At 39.1% G+C, this 19,424-nt stretch overlaps 1 protein-coding gene across 6 annotated transcripts in view; it reads left to right on the top strand.

Annotated features, from left to right (window-relative positions):
• Positions 1-19,424, top strand: part of nphp3 (nephronophthisis 3) — a 42,671-nt gene that overhangs the window by 3,414 nt on the left and 19,833 nt on the right. For 5 of the 6 annotated variants that reach the window (XM_066683473.1, XM_066683477.1, XM_066683472.1 and 2 more), the window contains 15 exons: positions 1,558-1,942; positions 7,468-7,593; positions 7,737-7,887; positions 9,570-9,722; positions 10,087-10,220; positions 11,840-12,000; positions 12,941-13,118; positions 14,722-14,796; positions 15,229-15,384; positions 17,102-17,205; positions 17,869-17,983; positions 18,331-18,474; positions 18,717-18,814; positions 18,958-19,060; positions 19,301-19,383. In XM_066683473.1, the coding sequence (XP_066539570.1) occupies positions 1,619-1,942; positions 7,468-7,593; positions 7,737-7,887; positions 9,570-9,722; positions 10,087-10,220; positions 11,840-12,000; positions 12,941-13,118; positions 14,722-14,796; positions 15,229-15,384; positions 17,102-17,205; positions 17,869-17,983; positions 18,331-18,474; positions 18,717-18,814; positions 18,958-19,060; positions 19,301-19,383 (2,105 nt within the window). In that variant the 5' untranslated portion in view covers positions 1,558-1,618. Of the gene's footprint in view, positions 1-1,557; positions 1,943-7,467; positions 7,594-7,736; positions 7,888-9,569; positions 9,723-10,086; positions 10,221-11,839; positions 12,001-12,940; positions 13,119-14,721; positions 14,797-15,228; positions 15,385-17,101; positions 17,206-17,868; positions 17,984-18,330; positions 18,475-18,716; positions 18,815-18,957; positions 19,061-19,300; positions 19,384-19,424 lie in introns of those variants that run through there. The other variant, XM_066683478.1, reaches the window with a different exon arrangement.

Genomic DNA, 19,424 nt, shown 5'->3' with positions numbered 1-19,424 from the left:
TGTTTGCTTATTAGACCTGGCTTAATACTTTGCTCTATACATATGTTACACAATTAGATACAAGTTTGTGCAATATTGATTTCTAGTCATTTTCCATATGGATAAGAGATTTATAAGAACACTGTAAGTGAAAAACAAAACTATCAAACAAACAAAATTGTTTTAAAATAAAAAATCCAGAGGCACTTGTACCAAGTATCCAGCGCTTTAACAAACACCTAACTGCTTATTCTCAGTTAGAGTGTCTCAGCAAGTGTTTATCTGTGCTCGCCTCCTAGTAAAAACTCTGGGTAAAGGCAGAGTGGAGTGTGTGCATTTGTGAATAAAATCAGAGGATATATTGAACCTGTTGAACAGGTACCAACGATTAATTACGATTAATGAATGATTATTTTGTTTTTGTATTTTTCCCCAGTAATAGTTCAATGACAGTGCATGTATTGTAAATATGCTCCAGTATTAAATATGGAATATGTTGCTGGGAGCTTGTTCCTCTCTTGTTTTTGAGCGCTGTTTATATTTGGTCTGTGATCATGCTTTGGTCGCTTTTTTTTCAGTGTTTACATTTGACTTCTTTTTGTTAAGCGTCGTCTTAGTTATAGTCAAAGCACAGCATGTCCAAACCCCAGATGCTGTGATTTTCTTTGGTACAAGGTGCTCTAGTCGCTCGATCGGTCTCAGTGTTTAGTTTGCTTCCATGTGGCAGATAGGGACAGAATCACGTGACTACAACTTGGTAGCATGGTTTTAAAGGGACGGTAAATGAACATACAATGTGGACATAACAGAATAAAAATAACTGATATAGACAAAATTGTCGATTAGAATTTCAGAATTGCTATTTTGAGTAATATTCAATTAATTGCCCAGCCCTAGTACCACCCCATGCTGAAAATGCAGAACATTTCCAGCTGCGAGAATGCTTCTGACACAGAATATCTGGGAATACTTTTGACTTGATACTCTATAGTTTCTACAGAATTCATATGTGAAAACGGATTCGGTCAGTTTGTGTGTATCTTGGTCTCTACCTTACACACCCCATTCCAATTATGAACTGCAGAGATCATGTAAACTAAAAGTTAGATGACCAAAAAACATCCCCTGAACACACTTCAAAATAATGTATAATCTGTGTTTTGGTCACTATATATTGTGGCAGTTTAAGATCATTAAGGGATTGTTATATTGCAGCAGCGTAGTAAGATTTGTTCATCAGGTTGCCAGATTATGTTAATCAGTTAAATCGGATTCATTCTGTTTATACCAATTTTGTGCTTTACGCTGTTTCAGCTGCTGTTTGGCAATGGTTATCTTAGCCTTGTGTTTGTGTAATCAGCTATGGAAACCCAGTCCATTGTGATCTACAACTTATCAGTCAAGCTGTTATTGCTCCTAGACATTTGCAGGGCATGATAAAAGTTTGGACATTCAGCATAGGTGCTTTATGACAGGTGTCCTTGTCCAAAAAAACTTACGGTTTTATCCAATTAAATTTGTCACATTTAGATGGGGAATTGAACTCTGTCAAACACTTGTTTGCATCTCCATGCACAGGACCTCCAGTTCTCCTTTATCCAGGGCAAGATCCGGTAGCTAGGGCTTTGTTGGAGCCACCATGGGCACAGCTTCTTCGCTGGTGAGCCCGGGGGATGTAATCGAGGATGGCTACGGTGCAGAGGGTGGTGAGGCATGTGAGATCCCAGTGGAAGTGAAGCCTAAGGCTCGTCTCCTGCGTAGCTCGTTTCGGCGTGGCCCCCGGGGCATTGGTGCCAGCTTCAAGTCCACAGGATCCGTGGAGCTTGAATATGCAGCCGAATATGAGCGTCTCAGGAAGGAATATGAGATATTCAGAGTGAGCAAGAACAATGAGATCAGCTCCATGCAGAAGAAAGAGGCCAAACTGGACGAAGAGAATAAGAGGCTACGTGCTGAGCTACAGGTGAGCACAAATTTCTTTACCATTTGGGTGTTCTTGTGGTATCCAAACTGATAGTGTAACTTTATTTGATCTCCTTCCTCAATCCAACCTTCCCTCAAGTGCTCCCTGGGCACTGCGCTCACTGCCCCTAGTGCAATGAAGTGTCTGTATGTGTGTGTAATTTTAGACCTAAGGGACTAATCCCGTCAACCAGAGTGGCATGGCTTCCATCTGTAGGAAGTAATTTTATAAATGCAAGTAAATGTAAGTACTTTTGTGAGCAGAGATGAGTTGTCAGGGGTTTAACAGGGTTTGAACATTCAAAGTGGGCTCTTCCAGCTAAGAGGGATACTTTTTTTAAATATTAAATGTCACATGAATTCACGGAGCGACTTTATTCATTCATTTATTCATTGTCTGTAACCGTTTATCCAGTTCAGATTCACTGTGTGTCTGGAGCATACATGGAATCACTGTAGGGGATGCCAGTCCTTAGCAGGGTGACTCAAACTTACACATTCACTCATATCTAAAGTCACCCCAAGGGACACTTTTAAGTCACCAGTCCACATACCAATGTGTGTTTTTGGACCATGGGAGGAAACGGAGCACTTTATTTATATATCATATTTCGTACAGATATTCAGAAAAGTAACTTTGCCCCTATTCTCCTGGTGTCCGCTTGGGTTTCCTCCAGGTGCTTCGGTTTCCTCCTATGGTCCAAAATCACACGTTGGTAGGTGGATTGACTACTCAAGTGTCCATAGATGTAAGTGTGGAAGGACTGGAGCCCCCTCCAGGGTGTATTCCCGCCTTGTGTCCAGTGATTCTGTATAGGCTCCGGACTCAATGTGACTCTGAACTGACTAAGTTATTACAGACAGTGAAAGAATTAATTTTGCCACTATGTCCACTATACTGGCAATCTTCTGTTGCATATTTTACCTCTGAGAGAGATATAAATGTGCTCTACCAAAGTACCCGAGGTGAAATAGCATCAGTTTAATCGTAGGTCCAGATCACTTAAATGAATCATTCAAAATAATTTAATTTAAATGTCACTGTGATCTGATGTGGAGTTTTTCTAGCTCTCACTAAGGTTTGCACCTGAGGAAGGGAAAAGGGAAGGGATGAGGCCGTGGTGGAAAAATCACATTCACTTTCTGTACTCTTAAAGGTTTCCAGTACTGAAGTAGGTCGGCATTAGTACTGCTGCTAATAATGTGTATCAGAATGTGTGTGATATATATATATATATATATATATATTTCATTCTACTTCAGTTCCACTATAGTCAGTGCAGGCAAGTTTCCTGCAAAATCCTATGATCACTTACAGCTCAGTTAGTCGAAGATAAATTTCTAATTGTCTCTAAACTGTTGAAAACATTCTGGAAAATACTGGGTACACAAGCTTTGATAAAACCATATTAAAGATTAATTTGGTTATGTAAATTCATGTCTTGCAAGCTCAACTTCTGCTGCTATTTCCGTTCGGAGTGCCTGTGATGAGGCAAATGTTGCCCATCACTAGAGACTGTATATGTGAGTGTTATATTAGTCTTTATATTTATTTGTCTCTTTGCTAGCAAATTGAGTAAGGGGAGGTTGATTGGACAGAGCCCACCTATAGGAGTACTGTAGGGCCCATGGCTAGCTTATAGGGAGGGGGAGTCTTGGTCAAAACCAGGTAAAGATATTCTGTGGATGTACAGTGCCTTGCGAAAGTATTCTTGAACTTTTCAACCTTTTGCCACATTTCAGGCTTCAAACATAAAGATATACAACAACAAGTGGGACACAATCATGAAGTGCAATTAAATTTATTGGATGTGTCAAACCTTTTTAACAAATAAAAAACTGAAAAGTGGGGCGTGCAATATTATTAGCCCCCTTGCGTTAATACTTTGTAGCGCCACCTTTTGCAGCAATTACAGCTGCAAGTCGCCTGGGGTATTTCTCTCAGTTTTGCACATCGAGAGACTGAAATTCTTGCCCATTCTTCCTTGCAAAACAGCTTGAGCTCAGTGAGGTTGGATGAAGAGCGTTTGTGAACAGCAGTCTTCAGCTCTTTCCACAGATTCTCGATTGGATTCAGGTCTGGACTTTGACTTGGCCATTCCAACACCTGGATACATTTATTTGTGAACCGTTCCATTGTAAATTTGGCTTTAAGTTTTGGATCATTGTCTTGTTGGAAGATAAATCTCCGTCCCAGTCTCGGGTCTCTTGCAGAGTCCTTCTTCCAGAATGGTCCTGTACATGGCCCCATCCATCTTCCCATCAATTTTGACCATCTTCCCTGTCCCTGCTGACGAAAAGCAGACCCAAACCATGATGCTGCCACCACCATGTTTGACAGTGGGGATGGTGTGTTCAGGGGGATGAGCTGTGTTGCTTTTATGCCAAACATCGTTTTGCATTGTGTAATATCATAATAAATGTTCTAAACCAGTGTGTCTTCCTAGAGATAGGTTGACCATTTGGCATATTTAGTATATAAACAGGCAAAGCAGGAAGAGCCACAACAGCTCTCACTGTGGGACCAGAAGACCTAATCAATATCAAAGGAAGTTTATTACTGAGTAATCAACAACATTTATTATGATATTAATATTGTTGATTGCAGCAAGTTAAGCCAGTCACATTTGGGTCCATGCTGTAATTTCTTACAGTGCTCTATGCTGTCTCTGTCATCTGCTACTCCTCCATCTCACGCTACACCTCCAAAGAGATGCCAGAACATCAAGGACCACCTTACAAACACTACACAAACTTCCCCAAAAATCCTCTTCTATCTCAGAACAGCTCGTATGCTAGTGCTTTCTTCTTCTACTAGTGAATACAGACTGTCACCTCTCCCCCTCCCCTCCCCCCTGCCAGTCAGAGAAGGCCAGAGAACACAGACAAAGAAATGCAGATATTCAGCAATAAACCCTAACCACCTCCTCATTTCTACATTTAATGTCCATGTTATCAGCTCCACTGTCCACAGCAGCACTTTGTAGATCTAAATTTACAGCCAAATTTACAGTCCACCTCTTCCTGTGCATTCTTTCATTGCTCCTTTTCACATGTTCTACAATGGTCAGGACACACACACAGCAGGTATGCTGAAAATATATGAGCTACTGTCTCTGCCTTTATTTCTATGATGTGGACCAACAGAGTAGGTGTGTGTAACACTATGGACAGTGAGTGGACAAAGGTTTTAAAACCTCCAGCAGCACTGCTCTGTGTGATTCACTCATAAGAGCGCAACAGACACAAACATATAACCACAATGCCAGTGTCAGTAGAGTTCTGAGAATGTATGAGCTACAGTCTCTGCCTTTATATCTATAAGTTTGATTAAAAAAAAACAAAACGTGTATCTACAAGTGTGAACAGTGAGTGGAAACTGGTGTTAAAATCTCCAGCAGCACTGCTGTGTCTTATTCACTCATAAGAGCGCTACACACGCTGAGCTATCACCAAAATGGCAGTGTCACTGCAGTTCTCAGAATAATATACTACTTAAATCATCTCTGCTTTGTGGGGGTCCTGAACATTGGGTCAGAATCCAGGGTGAAATTCCAGAGTGAGTTCTGTGCTCTCTGCTGTCTCTGTACCCCAAGCCCAACCCTCACCTGTCTGCAGACCAGAAATTCACCCACTCATTCACTACCACTCCCTCTTAAATTCCTGCTCTGCTGAGAGACCAGAACACCAAGGATCATATTTTAAAGCACTACAAAATCTATCTCAAAGTGTGGTTCCTGTATCAGGAAATGTCATATGCTACGCTCTTGCTCTGCAAAGATTGCTTGCTTTCACCCTGGTCTTCAATGGTCTGGACACCCATACAGCAGGTATGACTCAGGTGTTGGAGGTGTAAATCCCTCAGCATCACTGCTGGACTGGGAATACTCCACAACCAAACATAGCCAGCAGACAGTGTCCTGTGTCCACTGATGACATACTCGAGTACAAGCAACTCCACATCATATCTGCTGTTTGTGGGTCCTGAACATTAGGGTGAGAAACTAGGGTGCAACTCCAGAGTGACTTCTGTGCGCTATGTTGTCTCTGTCATCCCCTACTCCTCCAGCTCATGCTACACCTCCAAGGAGATGCCAGGACAGCATGGAACACCTTACAAACACTACTCAAACTTCCCCAAAAAGCCCCTACTATCTCAGGACAGCTCATATGCTAGCGCATTGTTCTTCTACCAGCGAATACCAGCTTGGACCCCGGGAATTGCGACTATATTTATTATTATTATTTGGGTTTTTTTTTTTTTTTTTTTTTTTTTTTTTTTTTTTTTGTGCAGATAACTGTGTAGCCTTTTCTTGTGTGGTATTCCATGGGATTCCATGGTTCAGTCCAGGGGTGGGGCCAATCATATAAGAAGGGGTAACAGGTAGAAGGGGAGGCAAGTGGGAGAACTCTCACCAGAGTCCAAGGGGGAGCTAGCTTAAAGAGTCCCATGGTCTTGCGACCTGGAGCTATACTTACCTGTGCTGTATAAGAGTCTAAGAGATATAAGAGAGTATAAGAGAGTTTACTGTTTTGACTACCGTTTATATTCATTTCAGTTTTTGTTCGTTTCTGTTCTTATTCTAATAAAATTTCCCATCATGCACCAGATGCCAAAGAATCATGGTTTTTCCATCTACACCCATCCTCATTCTCACTTGACCACAACCTACCCTGTGTTTTCTTATTAAGGATTCGGCAAAGCATCGTCACAGTGTCGTGTGTATCTTGATAGTGTTTTACAAATTCATTTTTCACCTCTTAATCACCTCCTATTGCAGAACTTCCAGTGACATTCAGGGGAAAAAAAAGTAGGGAAAAAGTGTCATGGTTTGGAATATAGTTGTTTATCAAAGGGCACAATAGCATATTTTTATTTGTTTATTATTATATTTTTAAAATCCCATTGTTTCCTGTCATTGAGAAATCAAGCTTAGAATTCAAGCAAGAAAAGTTATCGACTTGTACATAAACATCAAACAAGAGGAGCATCTTTTATTAGACACCTAAAGATGGAACAAGATAAAAAATTACTGGTAAAAAATAAAAGCGACCTATAGATTCCAGAAGTGGTAAAAAGCATAGCAGACATTTTGTCAAGTCTGCTAGCACCCTTGAGTTCCGAAACAAAATTTTGCAAACTTTTGTCCGTAGATTAGGCTTCCTTAGTACACAATTAATATTAAAGTTGTTTATAAAAGAGTTTCTTTGCTTTCCTGACTAAATTTACTTCATTAAATCATCTCATATTTTCAGTATGATATTTGGCTCCTTAATTACAATTTTCCCCCATTAATTTTTTCCATAATTTTTATTGATTTATTTATATTTTGTAGTAATGTAGCTCTTTACTAAAGATAAGTGTATTTTGGCATCCCCAAAAAGAAGCTATTGCATGGAGCAGTCAGATGTACTCAGAAAAGAAACATCTGCAAGCAGAAAAAAGTGTCATGGTTGACATGAATGTTTTGTCTGATGGCCACAGTTGCCTTTCTTTGATTTATTTATTTATTGTATCAATTTTAGGCATTGCAGAAGACCTACCAGAAGATTCTCAGGGAGAAGGAAAGTGCTTTGGAGGCAAAGTACCAGGCCATGGAAAGAGCAGCCACATTTGAACATGACAGAGACAAAGTTAAACGTCAGTTTAAGGTGCAAAACGTGGTGTGATTATGCAGAAGTTTAACTTGTGACACCATCTTTATCAAAACTGCAAGAAAAGAACATGCTGTTGTGATAACTTTACCTTAAACTCATTTTTATTCTTTACTACTTCTTTGCCACTGGGTGAGCAGATCTTCCGGGAGACCAAGGAGAAGGAAATTCAAGATTTGTTGCGAGCGAAGCGTGATCTGGAGTCCAAACTACAGCAGCTCCAGGCTCAGGGCATCCAGCTGTATGACCCTGCTGACTCAGACTCTGATGACAACCGCACAAGTATCACAAGTGAGAATAAGTCCATCATTGCAAAAGACCTTACAGGAAATCTATGAATAATTTCCCCATCTTAAGTTCTGACTATATTAAGTCACTGAATTGATGAATGCTGCCAGTGAGGCCTATAAATGTCTCTCACCTCGCAACAAATCCATTACAGTTCTTTAGGAGGACATTCAGTGCTTTTTATTTTTAATTTTTTTACTGAAGTTGATTTTATACCACAAGTGAATCAAAAAGAGAAAATTAGAACTGTGCCATCGTTTTCTTGAGGTGCTCATTATAAATTTACTTGGCTCCACCGGTACTTCTGTACTTCTACTCAAGTTGGTTTTGCAATTTTTGCTTGCGTCATTGTTTTGCCAAAGTAAACACTACACCCCGGTATACACATTCCAACCCACTACATGGCTTTAGGGCAGCAAGAGGCAAAGGGGGTTAGCAGGCATTTGAGCCATAATTTTATATATACCGGTGCAACGTGGTGTGAAAGAATTTCTCGTGCAGTGTTTTAATGGGGCTCAGCACTGCGATATGAAATATTACCACCACAAATCACTTACTTTATCCTGATTCTAGTGCTACTCTCCTAATTGTAACGTGGAACTTCCATGTGCTGTTCCTTTTGAGGCTGCCCCGTGATTTGATTCTTTGATAGCTGGATGATAGAAAGCTAGATGAAATCTAATCTCCATTCTGGTAAATGTTATGTAAATGCGAATGACTAACATTGTTTGCAAAATGACTGGTCTGAATTGAAATCAAAATGGCTCATAACATTTTAAAGGAAATGCCACTCTTTTTTTTTATTTCTGCCGAATTCCATTATTGAGTAAGGAGAGGTATCATTCAGAAGGGTTTGTTGTAAAAATGTTAATTGTAGAGGCAGAGATGGTGATAGGAACCAGAGATCATCCTATCTTCCAAAAGGAACCAGCTATTTTATGTACATTCTAAAACAACCTGTGTCTCTTGAGTTTTTCCTGTGTTTTAGGTATAGAGAAAGAACTGGGAGTTAATTTATTCATTCATTCATTGTGGGTCCGGACCCTACCCAGAATAACTGGGCGCAAGACAGGAGCACACCCTGGAGGGGGCGCCTTTCCTTCTCAGGGCGACACACACTCACACCTATGGACACTTTTGAGTTGTCAGTCCACCAACCAATATGTGGTTTTTGGACCATGAGAGGAAACCCACACGGAAACACACCAAGCTCAGACCGTCACTCGAAGCAGGGCTCAAACCTACAACCCCCAGGTCCCTGGACATGGCAGTGACACTTATGACTGTACATGATAAATGACTGTACATTTATCATTTCTTCTGAAATTATTAGTATTAATGGACATTTTGTCCACTTTCTTTTGCAGTAACAGCTTCCACCATTTTTTGCCAGACTTTGGATGAGATGTTTGAATGTATTTGTGAAGAGTTGATGGCTTTTAGCCATGAGAGCATCAGTCAAGTCAGGTGCAGATGTTGGATTATTATTTGGAAATTACAAAAGCCATTACAGTTCATCCTGAAACGGAACTCCTCTGATTCACAGCTCAGTGCCTGGGGGCATTATACATCTCTAGCTGATTGTAGACATCGAATATGGTGACTTCATAGCTTCTAGTCTTGCTGCTTGGAAGATTAAAATCAGCAAACAATTTTTTATATATTTATTTTATTTCCCTGTGTAGATGCAGGGACTCAGTGTGAGTTCTGGAGTGGAGGTATGTTGGGGAGTGAGCCCTCTATGGGTAGCATGATGCAGCTGCAGCAGTCCCACAGAGGACCAGAGTTTGCCCATAGCCTCATAGACGTGGAGGGCCCATTTGCCAATGTCAGTAGAGGTAAGAACACCCTGTAGCAAAACGTTCACATGACAAATTGTTTACATTTTCTTACCACTTCTATTTAACTTGCTAAATATTGTAATGTACATACACTCCTGACTCGAGTCTCCCATCCAGTCTTTTTTTTTTTTTTTTTTAGTATAGTACAGAACAGAACTATCTATCTATCTATCTATCTATCTATCTATCTATCTAAGTTCTGTATTTCTATATTGTTTTCATCATTAGTGTGTAGCACTTTGGGTTGAATAAATGCAATTTATTATTGTAGTTTTTATTATTAAAACTGTTGACACAAATTGTATATATTGGTCAGACCTTTGAGAATCCACATGGGTTTTTTTTTTTTTTTCTTGATCAGATGACTGGGACGCAGCTGTGGCCAGCTTGCTGCAGGTCTCTCCTCATGTGTCTCAGGCTCTATGGAGTAATACAGTTCGTTGTTACCTCATCTACACCCAAGAGACCAAAGCCGAACTACAAGCCTTTATACAGGTACAATACACTGAGTTAAAGTGGGCTGGTACATGGCCAGAGCAGGCTCAGCATTCTGTGTAAACTTGGGTTTTTAAATCTGTGCTCATAGGTGTTAGGGTTATTTTCTCAATCTATTGAGACGTCCCTTCATGTCTGCTCTGTGGTGTGGTAGTGCCACAGCAGTGAATTTCAGGCACCCCAATATACTAGGGTATATGTATAGTACTCAAATACTATACATTGCTCCTTCCCAATCTTTTAGTGCCTGTATTGCCTCAGACATTAAATTCATGCTGTATATCTCCTCTAGCTCCTTATGAATAAATAATATTATTAGGAGTGTTTCTCAATCACAGTAGTATAAATACGATTAATTTTGGATTGTTTCAGTGTGAAACACCTTTTTAAACACAGATCTTTTTTAATAGAAGAGGAAAATACCACAATATTAGAGAGTAGATCTCTTGTGTTGGATGTTGTTTATGTTGCCTGTAAAGACTAATGCCAGATCTGTTTTTACATAACCCAATATCATATCACAATATTGTCACTGCTTATTAAGATCATTCAGACTGATTTTTTTAGTTGGGTGATATCTATATTCCACTGTGTGAATGTGCACAAAAACAACAGAATCACTCCAACAACAAAAGGGATAAAATTGCAAAAATATGTAGCATTTGATTAGAAATACTTGACTATGTACACATAAAATATTAGGTGCATGCTGTTATTAATTATTTTGAGGGAGGAGATGTGGTGATTGTAATGGCTTTTCCAATGCATGGTACAGGATTGGGGGCAGCACGGTGGTAGTGTTGCAGTCACACAGCTTCAGGGACCTGCTCCGGTTCAAGTTCAAGTCACGCACCGCTTGACTATCTGTGAGGAGTTTTCTCCAGGTGTTCCAGTTTCCACCCACGGTCCAAAAATACACTATGGTTGATGGATTGGTGTCTCAAAAGTGTCTGTAGGTGTGAGTGAATGTGTGTGTGTTGTTCTGCGAAGGACTGGCGCACCCTGCAGGGTGTGTTCATGCCTTGCACCCCATGATTCTTTGTAGGCTCCAGACCCACCGCGACCCTGAATTGGTTACAGATAATGAATGAACGGTACCAGATTGGTTTTGCTTTTTTTTTTTTTTTTCCATAATGCAAATCTAGTACCTTGTCTCTGAAAGCAGATATTTTTTAGTTTCAGCTTGCTCTGGTTCCAAGCAAGCTGAGTAGGTATTAAATGTGATATGTAACGTTGCAGAGCGCTGACTGGCCAGAGAATCACCATGAAATGCAGACCTCCAGCACAGATAGGATATTACAGCAGCAGTCACGTTTGTTTTTATCTGACACGTTCAGTCCAAAAAAACAAAAACAATACTTGAATACAGTATGAGTAAAGAGGCTTAAAGTTACTGCCGCTGTTGTTGTGTTTTTTTAAAGCTTGCAGTTACCATTACAGACAGGTTTTTTTCGCATTACAGGCTTCATTTTGTGGGGGAACTGTGGTAGTGGGAAAGTGACAAGGGAGAATCACGTTGAGCTGTGTGGAGCCAATACCATGCACTGGAAAAACATTTTAACAGATTATATATTATTTAATAGAAAAGTACCCTATGTGTTCTTTCCCTGTCTCCCCAGACTCATTCTCCTGGGTTGAAGAGGTTTTGTGAGAGTTTGGGTCATTTCTACCTGAATGTTTGTTTTCCTGAGGAGAAGGCTGCTTTGTATGCTGAAGACCGCAAGATGGAGATTGAGAGGAGCTCTGTGTGTGTTCTGCTACTGAAGTCTTCTGTATCCAGGTCGGTTGTGTAGCCATATAATCAAGGTCATAATACACGTGGTGATTTTTCTGAGAGAAAATTATTGTGTACCTCTTCTACCGAGAAAAGACATCTGCATGATTAATGCATTGTTTCTCTTTTTTGCTGAATTTTACATACTTGGGTAATATTTACCCTGATAATTGTAGATAACATCATCCTGAATTTATGAGGGAGATGGAGAGCCATCCTACTTACCCAGAGAGAAAGGCCAGTTGTGCTCTGTTTGACTCCTGGCCTCAGATGATTTGGACATCAGCAGGGGTCAGATTTGCAATTTCAGTCATAGAGCCTGTGCTTAGATTGTTGCATCAGTCAGTTGCAATTTCCCAATTGTTTCATTTTTCTTTTTCTGAGAGTCGTGAGTAAAAACTGGGCAACTAACAGATGTCAAAAGCACCATGTTTGAGAAGGCTGCATTACGCTCTGTTCAGATTGACTGTATTCACATTGGTGGTGGTACCCTCAAGGGTACATATTCAGTGTGTTTAATTAGGGAACATAATTGTACCATATTCTTTTATAACTGTAGATTTCATCCCCAGTATTTACATTTTTTCATTTATTTTACACAGTTCTATAATGAAGGATTACAAATATTCATATTTCCTTCTGGAGAAGGGAATGTAATTTACCTTTAGGCAACCCAACTGGACTCTAAATCCACTGCTGTATCTTTTTAAAGGTATATGTACACTGTTGGTAACTTTAGTGACCGATAATGTACATCTACCGTACCTTTTTTACTGAGACTGAGCCTTTGTTTTCCTGCATATTATTCCTTTTTCTGCTCATTTTGGCTCAACAATCAATAACAATCAAAACTATTTTTTCAAGTGGTGTATTGAAAGAAGTGAAAATGCTCAAATGTGACAGGCAGTGTTCCCTCAGGATCAAACTTGTGCTCTTGTCACTGTAGTTGTGTGGTGGAAGATGTTGAGGAGGCATTTGTGAAGTCTCCAGACTCTCGTCCCCTGCTGCTGTATCTGAAGACTGGAGAGAGAAAAGGAGAGTGTGAGGGAGCATCCAGTCTCAGTCCAGCCACCAGAGAGTTGCTGGAGCGGGTCAACAATGCAGATAGGACCGCTAAGGTTAAGGTAGGGGAGATCGTGATATTTGAAAATACTCATCCTGCTCATAAAGCTTAGGACAAAAATGCTCACATTCATCAAAGTTGCATATGGTCATATCTGATTGTAAGGTGTAAGGCATAATCATATTATCACATTTATTGTGGTATTTTAAATGTTTTGTGTGTGAAAATGTACATGGTAAATGGAATAGCAGAAAGATTTCAAAATTGCTAATTGATATTCTATACATTTTCACTCTTATTGAACAAATCACAGATACTTGTTTGTACATATGATACTTAGCTGACACTTTTATCCAGAGGGACAAATTACCTATAGAAGTAGTATTTTGTTATCTAGTCAGATAATTAATTCTAGCCCGTACAAATGCAAACAAAATACTAGTACAGGAATCTATGCTGGTACTTAGAATTGTAGAAGTGCAAGATAAACATAAGTGCAGTGCAAGATATTTTAATATTATTAAAGCCATTTTTGTGATTGAAATATTAGTGATTGTTTAAAAACTTCACTAATAAATGTATTCACTTGGCATTTGAAAAATAGCCAGAGACTCTGCTGTTCAGACTTGGAGTCGGTCTTGATGCTTGTCTTCATACAGCTTGAATAGTAAGTTATTGACTATTGCATTCATGTAGGGAAGGGCTGGTGCATTCTTGGCTTTGCAGGTGAGCAACAGGGCTATAAACCAGATGTGAACAGCTAATAAAAGGCAGTGAAGGGAACATGACTGAATAGAGCTGATGGCCTGAAGAAGAAGAGCAGCAAGGAGCACGCTGCAAGCTTTCAGATGATAAGACACTTAATAAGCACCTTGGTAGGCTTCCAATAGGGGGAAAAAGGCTGAGTTATAAAAGAGAAACTCCATTCATACGAGTTGAGAAAATGTATAAATAAATAATCACTTACATGTAAATTATTTGCCTCTTTTTCTTGTCAAATTTGTCAGATTGCTCATTTATACTGAAAGCCGAAAATGTTTACTCCCCCCACCATTTCTTCCGAAAAGTCACTATATTACGAATGTTTTTGTTCTGACAAAAATGTATTTGATATATCAGTACTATTAAATTGCATATTGTGTGAATGCAAATTGCAGCATCCTGCATGGATTAGGGTATTTCATAAAAATGACTTGTATCATGAAGCATGTTAATTGTAATTTCACAGGTTATATTTTCCCTGCAGCTAAGTTAATTAATTCATTGAGATAAAATCAACCAAAGTTTCAGTGTTGTGCATTTCACAGACAAACAAGGGCCAATTGTCTGACAGAACATCAGATAGGTTTTCCTATGAATCCTAAGGTTCCCATGAATCTTTAAGAAGTGTTACAAAGGCCTTGAATATATCTCAAGACTTATATAACCAATTCAGACTTTCAGTGTGTTTGTATTATTTGAAATATATTAATATTAATACATGATATTAAGTGAATTGATTTTCATGCACGTTATAAAGCACAAAGAAATGTCTTTTTCCTGGGTAACACATGAATCACATTCACAATTTTATCATGATGTTAAAATGAAAAATATGTTCTATCTGATGTGTTATATACTGAATTATATTTACATTATTTTGTGACTGTATTATTGGTGTGCAGGTTGTTGATCATGCTGGCTCCACAGAGGATGGTGCAGTGCTGATTTATGCTCAGCTAGAGAAGATTATTAAACAGGTACACATTCCATTGGATACACTAAGTTAGATTTTATTGTGTCAAAAACTACCAAAGCCTATTGCAGCCAATTTAATACTGTTTAAGAATTTAAAAATCATTTTACATTTTCCTCAGCTGTGTTATGCTGGTAAATACAATATAATAGACTTGGATATGTGATTTCTGACACTGTATAATCTCATGTTACTATTAAAACTTACATTGCCTTTCTACCAACAGCAGTAAGAGATATCTTGAAACCTGGATGTTGTCTGTAATTTCGAAAAAATTGTATATCTGAAAGTAGTGGAAGTAGCCCTCTTGACAGCTGCTTGTTGTCTATTTTTGCTAAAACACAGTATGCCATCCTAGGTTAGAAACAACATAATCAAGTCTGTTGTAGATGGCTTATGGCAAGGGCATTGGGATTAATTCTCACTCTGTGCATAGGAGTTGTTGGGTTTGGAGCTGGAGGAGAGTGGAATGGTGGAAGAGAGAGAGGAAGCAGATTCTGGAGATGTTCTGTGGGATCTTCATGATGAACAGGAGCAGACCGAAGCTTACCAGCACATCTGCAGTGCTGCAGCCAACCTCAGCTTCCAAAAGGTTTTTCCCTATATCACCGCTTACATCATTCTCAGTTATTTAAGACATTGTATCATTTACTGACTCTAATTTACTGTATTCATTCAGCTCTATGCATGAATTTTATGACAAATAAAGTGTAAGGTAGTTAAGGGGCTGTGACAAGTTGTGATAACTCTGTGTCCATTATATGCTGTGCTGGAACAAAGTATGCGGATAAACACATGGCACCTACTAAGAATGTGCAGTATCCACGTTTTATTTCCAGCGAATTGAGGCTCAGAACACACATATTTAGCAGATAAAGTCTCATACCTGTGAGCACAAAGTCAAGTGAAGTGTTTACTGAAGGGTATTTTGTCTGTTTTCAGCTTACTTCCTCTCTCTCTCAGCACTAAACACAAATGCGATGGGCTACTTTTTCATTTCCAGTCAGTGAGCTCCCACAGCGCCCCCTGTGGGACATACAAATTTGACATACCATACACCTGTCATAAATACCGCCCTCATTATGAGATTCTGTCCACATTTTTTAAATACTGGTATATGGTATTACTGTTATACCACCCAATTCTAGCTCGTACTAGGTAAAGCTAGTAAGATAGGGTGAGACATATAACATCTATAATGTTAGTATTTTCACAGCATAGACAATTGCCTTCAGATGATCCCAAAGATAAAAGTCTAAGGGGGTCAGATCGGGAGACCTTGGGGGCCATTCAACTGTCCCAGGACGACCAATCCACTTTCCAGGAAACTGTTCATCTAGGAATGCTCGGACCTGACACCTATAATGTGGTGGTGCACCGTCTTGCTGGAAAAACTCAGGGAATGTGCCAGCTTCAGTGCATAAAGAGGGAAACACAATTCACACAATTTTGCATATCCAGTGATATGCGATGAAGAATGGTCCCACTATCTTTGTACCCCATATACCACACCATACCATCAAGATGTGCAGCACCTGAACCTACGGAGCGTGGAAGCCTGTGCTAGCATTTGTCCTGTGGTGTTGCTATCAGTGTGTGAAGAGTGGGAGAGGAGGGTTGCATTCACAATCCAACACAATGGGCAACACTTTGAACACATTTTATACGTGGTCAGAAACTTGTAAATAACTCGTAAAGTTACATTAAAACCAAGCACATCGTTGTTTTTCTTGTGACATTTCCAATAAGTTTGATGTGTCACATGACCCTCTTCCCATTGAAAAGCAAATGTTGGATCCAAAATGGCTGACTTCAAAATGTTCACCACCCATCTTGAAAATTTTCCCCCTTCCCATATACTAATGTGCAACAAACAGGAAGTTAATATCACCAACCATTCCCATTTTATTAAGGTGTATCCATATAAATGGATCACCCTGTAGATTCAGTTTTGCATTTTAAATCACATTCTGCATATTAAGAATTTATACTTAGAATTCAGATTGACCTTTTGCTTTCTGTTATAATTTGATTATTTTGTAAGTAGAGTTAGATTATGTTCTGTGATTATGGACAATGCACTACAGATACTTATGATGACCCAAACATAACACAAGTGCTTGCATGAAAAAAAATGCCATAAATATTCTGGCATGTGATTTTTATTCAGTGTTTCCCATAATGTTCTTAATCCAGTTAAATAGGGCTAATTAATCTCATTAAATGTTTGTCATGTTGCCTGCTGCTGTATAGTGGTATATAGAACAATATAACTTTCAATGCATCAATTTGTTTCTCTTTTTATTCAGTATATTAATGGACTGAATGACATGGTGGCTGCTCCTCCTCCAACTCCTCCTCTGCTGGTATCAGGAGGACCTGGATCAGGCAAATCTCTCCTACTTGCTAAATGGTATATTTCGCTTCTGTGCATAAAGTATAAAGCTTTGTCATTTCACACATACTGTCACAAAAGAGACTTGTTTTTTTTTATTATTGTTGCAGTAGCAGCAATTTATTTATTTGTTTTTCAAATTTTAACATATATTGTATACAATGACATACCTCTGCATTAATGAGATCAATGACACTTTACAAGCTTTTATTTAAGAACTTTTTGCACAACAAGTCAGCCAAATTATTACATCCTGACCACCACCTAAATATTTTACAGAACAGTATCAGGAATCGAAACCCATTCTGTTTTACCGCTTGCTGTATTAAATTCATACTGTGTGTGTTTATAATGAGTATTGGAGCATTGATAATACATTCTCATTTAATGGCATGGTTAGGGCCCACACTGACATGTACTGTGCCTGAGGCCAACTGTATGCACAGTTGGGCACAATACGGAGCACTTAGACTAGTCAATGGAACCAGATTTTGGGTGTTAAATCAGATATATCAAATCAAACCTTAGTCTGCAGTATGTAGGACTGTGGTGTAAGCCACTGCACTTTGCTAAGCACTAGTGTTTGCTTCAAAACAAGTTTGTGCATAGTCACTATTTGTGAATTAGACCCAATGAGCCTTTGTTAGAGATGTGAAACCTTGTAAAATAAATTTGTTGCAGGATAGAGCTACAGCAGAAACACTCCCCAAACACCCTGATCCTCTATCACTTTGTGGGCCGCCCTCTCTCCACCAGTGCGGAACCTGTCCTCATCATCAAGCGCCTCACTGTGAAGGTCTAACTAACACACACAAACAGATGTTAATTTTAACACTCTGTAAGGTCAGGCTGCCATAAATTAATAAACTTAAAAAGGATGGTGTGTTAGTCTCCAAAATAAGACTGCACACACTCGTTGCATCAACTTAAATTCATAATAAAATGCACTTAAATTCACAGACACCTGCACATCAATTATTCTGAAATAGGATATCAATAAGGTGGTGTTCCTTGCCAATGCATATACCTTATAAAATGCATTTTTCTTTTAATGTATTTATTTGAAGTTGCTTTATTTGCTTCATCAGAGTTGATTGTTCCAATTCTGCTGCTACTAAAGTGCTGCTGCTTGTCATTCTGTAGCTTTTGCAGCATTTCTGGTCCATCTCTGGCTTGTCTATGGATCCCTGCAAGGTCCTGGAGGAATTCCCCCGGTGGCTGGAGAGACTCTCTGCACGTCACCATGGCAACATTATCATTGTCATTGACTCCATTGACCAAATACAGGTTAAAATTAACTGGGATAAATTTGTAATGTGCCTCTTATGTTGTTGGCACAACAATTTATTTACAATTAATTGTTTATTTGCTTTTGTATTCCTTGTCCTTATATTTCCTGAGTTAACTGAGTATTTGTAAGCCTCTAAGTCTACTCAAAGTTTGTATCTGGCCATTTATAATGGTAATGTCTTCTTTTAGTTTATTTTGTTTTGTGTGATATTGCTAATGGTCTATGTTTTATTTCCCAGAATGCAGAGCGGCATATGAAGTGGCTGATTGATCCTCTTCCTCCTAATGTCAGAGTACTGGTTTCAGTCAATGTAGAGACCTGCCCACAAGCGTGGAGGTAATAGCAATGTTATTCAGACTTCCCCAATACATTAATTCTCTTACACGCAATCATATAAAGACCTATAAGTACATTTATATGAGTGTGATTTTTATATTTAATTGATTGTATTTCAGCTTATTTTCTCCATTTCCTTTCAGGCTTTGGCCCACATTGCATTTGGACCCACTCAACCACAGAGAAGTGAAAAATGTCATCAACACTCTCTGTGTAAACACTGACACCAAACTCTCAAAGGACCAGGTGTGTATAGGTATAAATATTTAGTAAAAGTTTATGAAAATGAAAAGTGCTTATTCCAACAAAAACTGAAATTCATAAAAGATTCTATGAAAATAAAGCAGGCTTATAGCCACCAACTAATTTTGGAATGCAGGCAACACTGTATATCTGCTTTAATATTTTAAGAACTAGTTTGTTGTTTTGCTGTGATTCTGAAAAATGGCTGTGAGGCCTGAAAACTTCTCCATTGCTCTGATATAGGAGAAGAAATTGGAAAGACATTGCCGTTCTGCCTCCACATGCAATGCTCTGTATGTCTCACTGATGGCCAGAATCCTCACACAGTGAGTTCAGTACAAATGTGTTCATGACCTGTTTAGCCACT

The sequence above is a fragment of the Hoplias malabaricus genome, chromosome 10, assembly GCF_029633855.1.
Source record: "Hoplias malabaricus isolate fHopMal1 chromosome 10, fHopMal1.hap1, whole genome shotgun sequence".
In the NCBI taxonomy this organism is placed as follows: Eukaryota; Metazoa; Chordata; class Actinopteri; order Characiformes; family Erythrinidae; genus Hoplias; species Hoplias malabaricus.
This window is presented reverse-complemented; position numbering and strand designations above follow the sequence as displayed.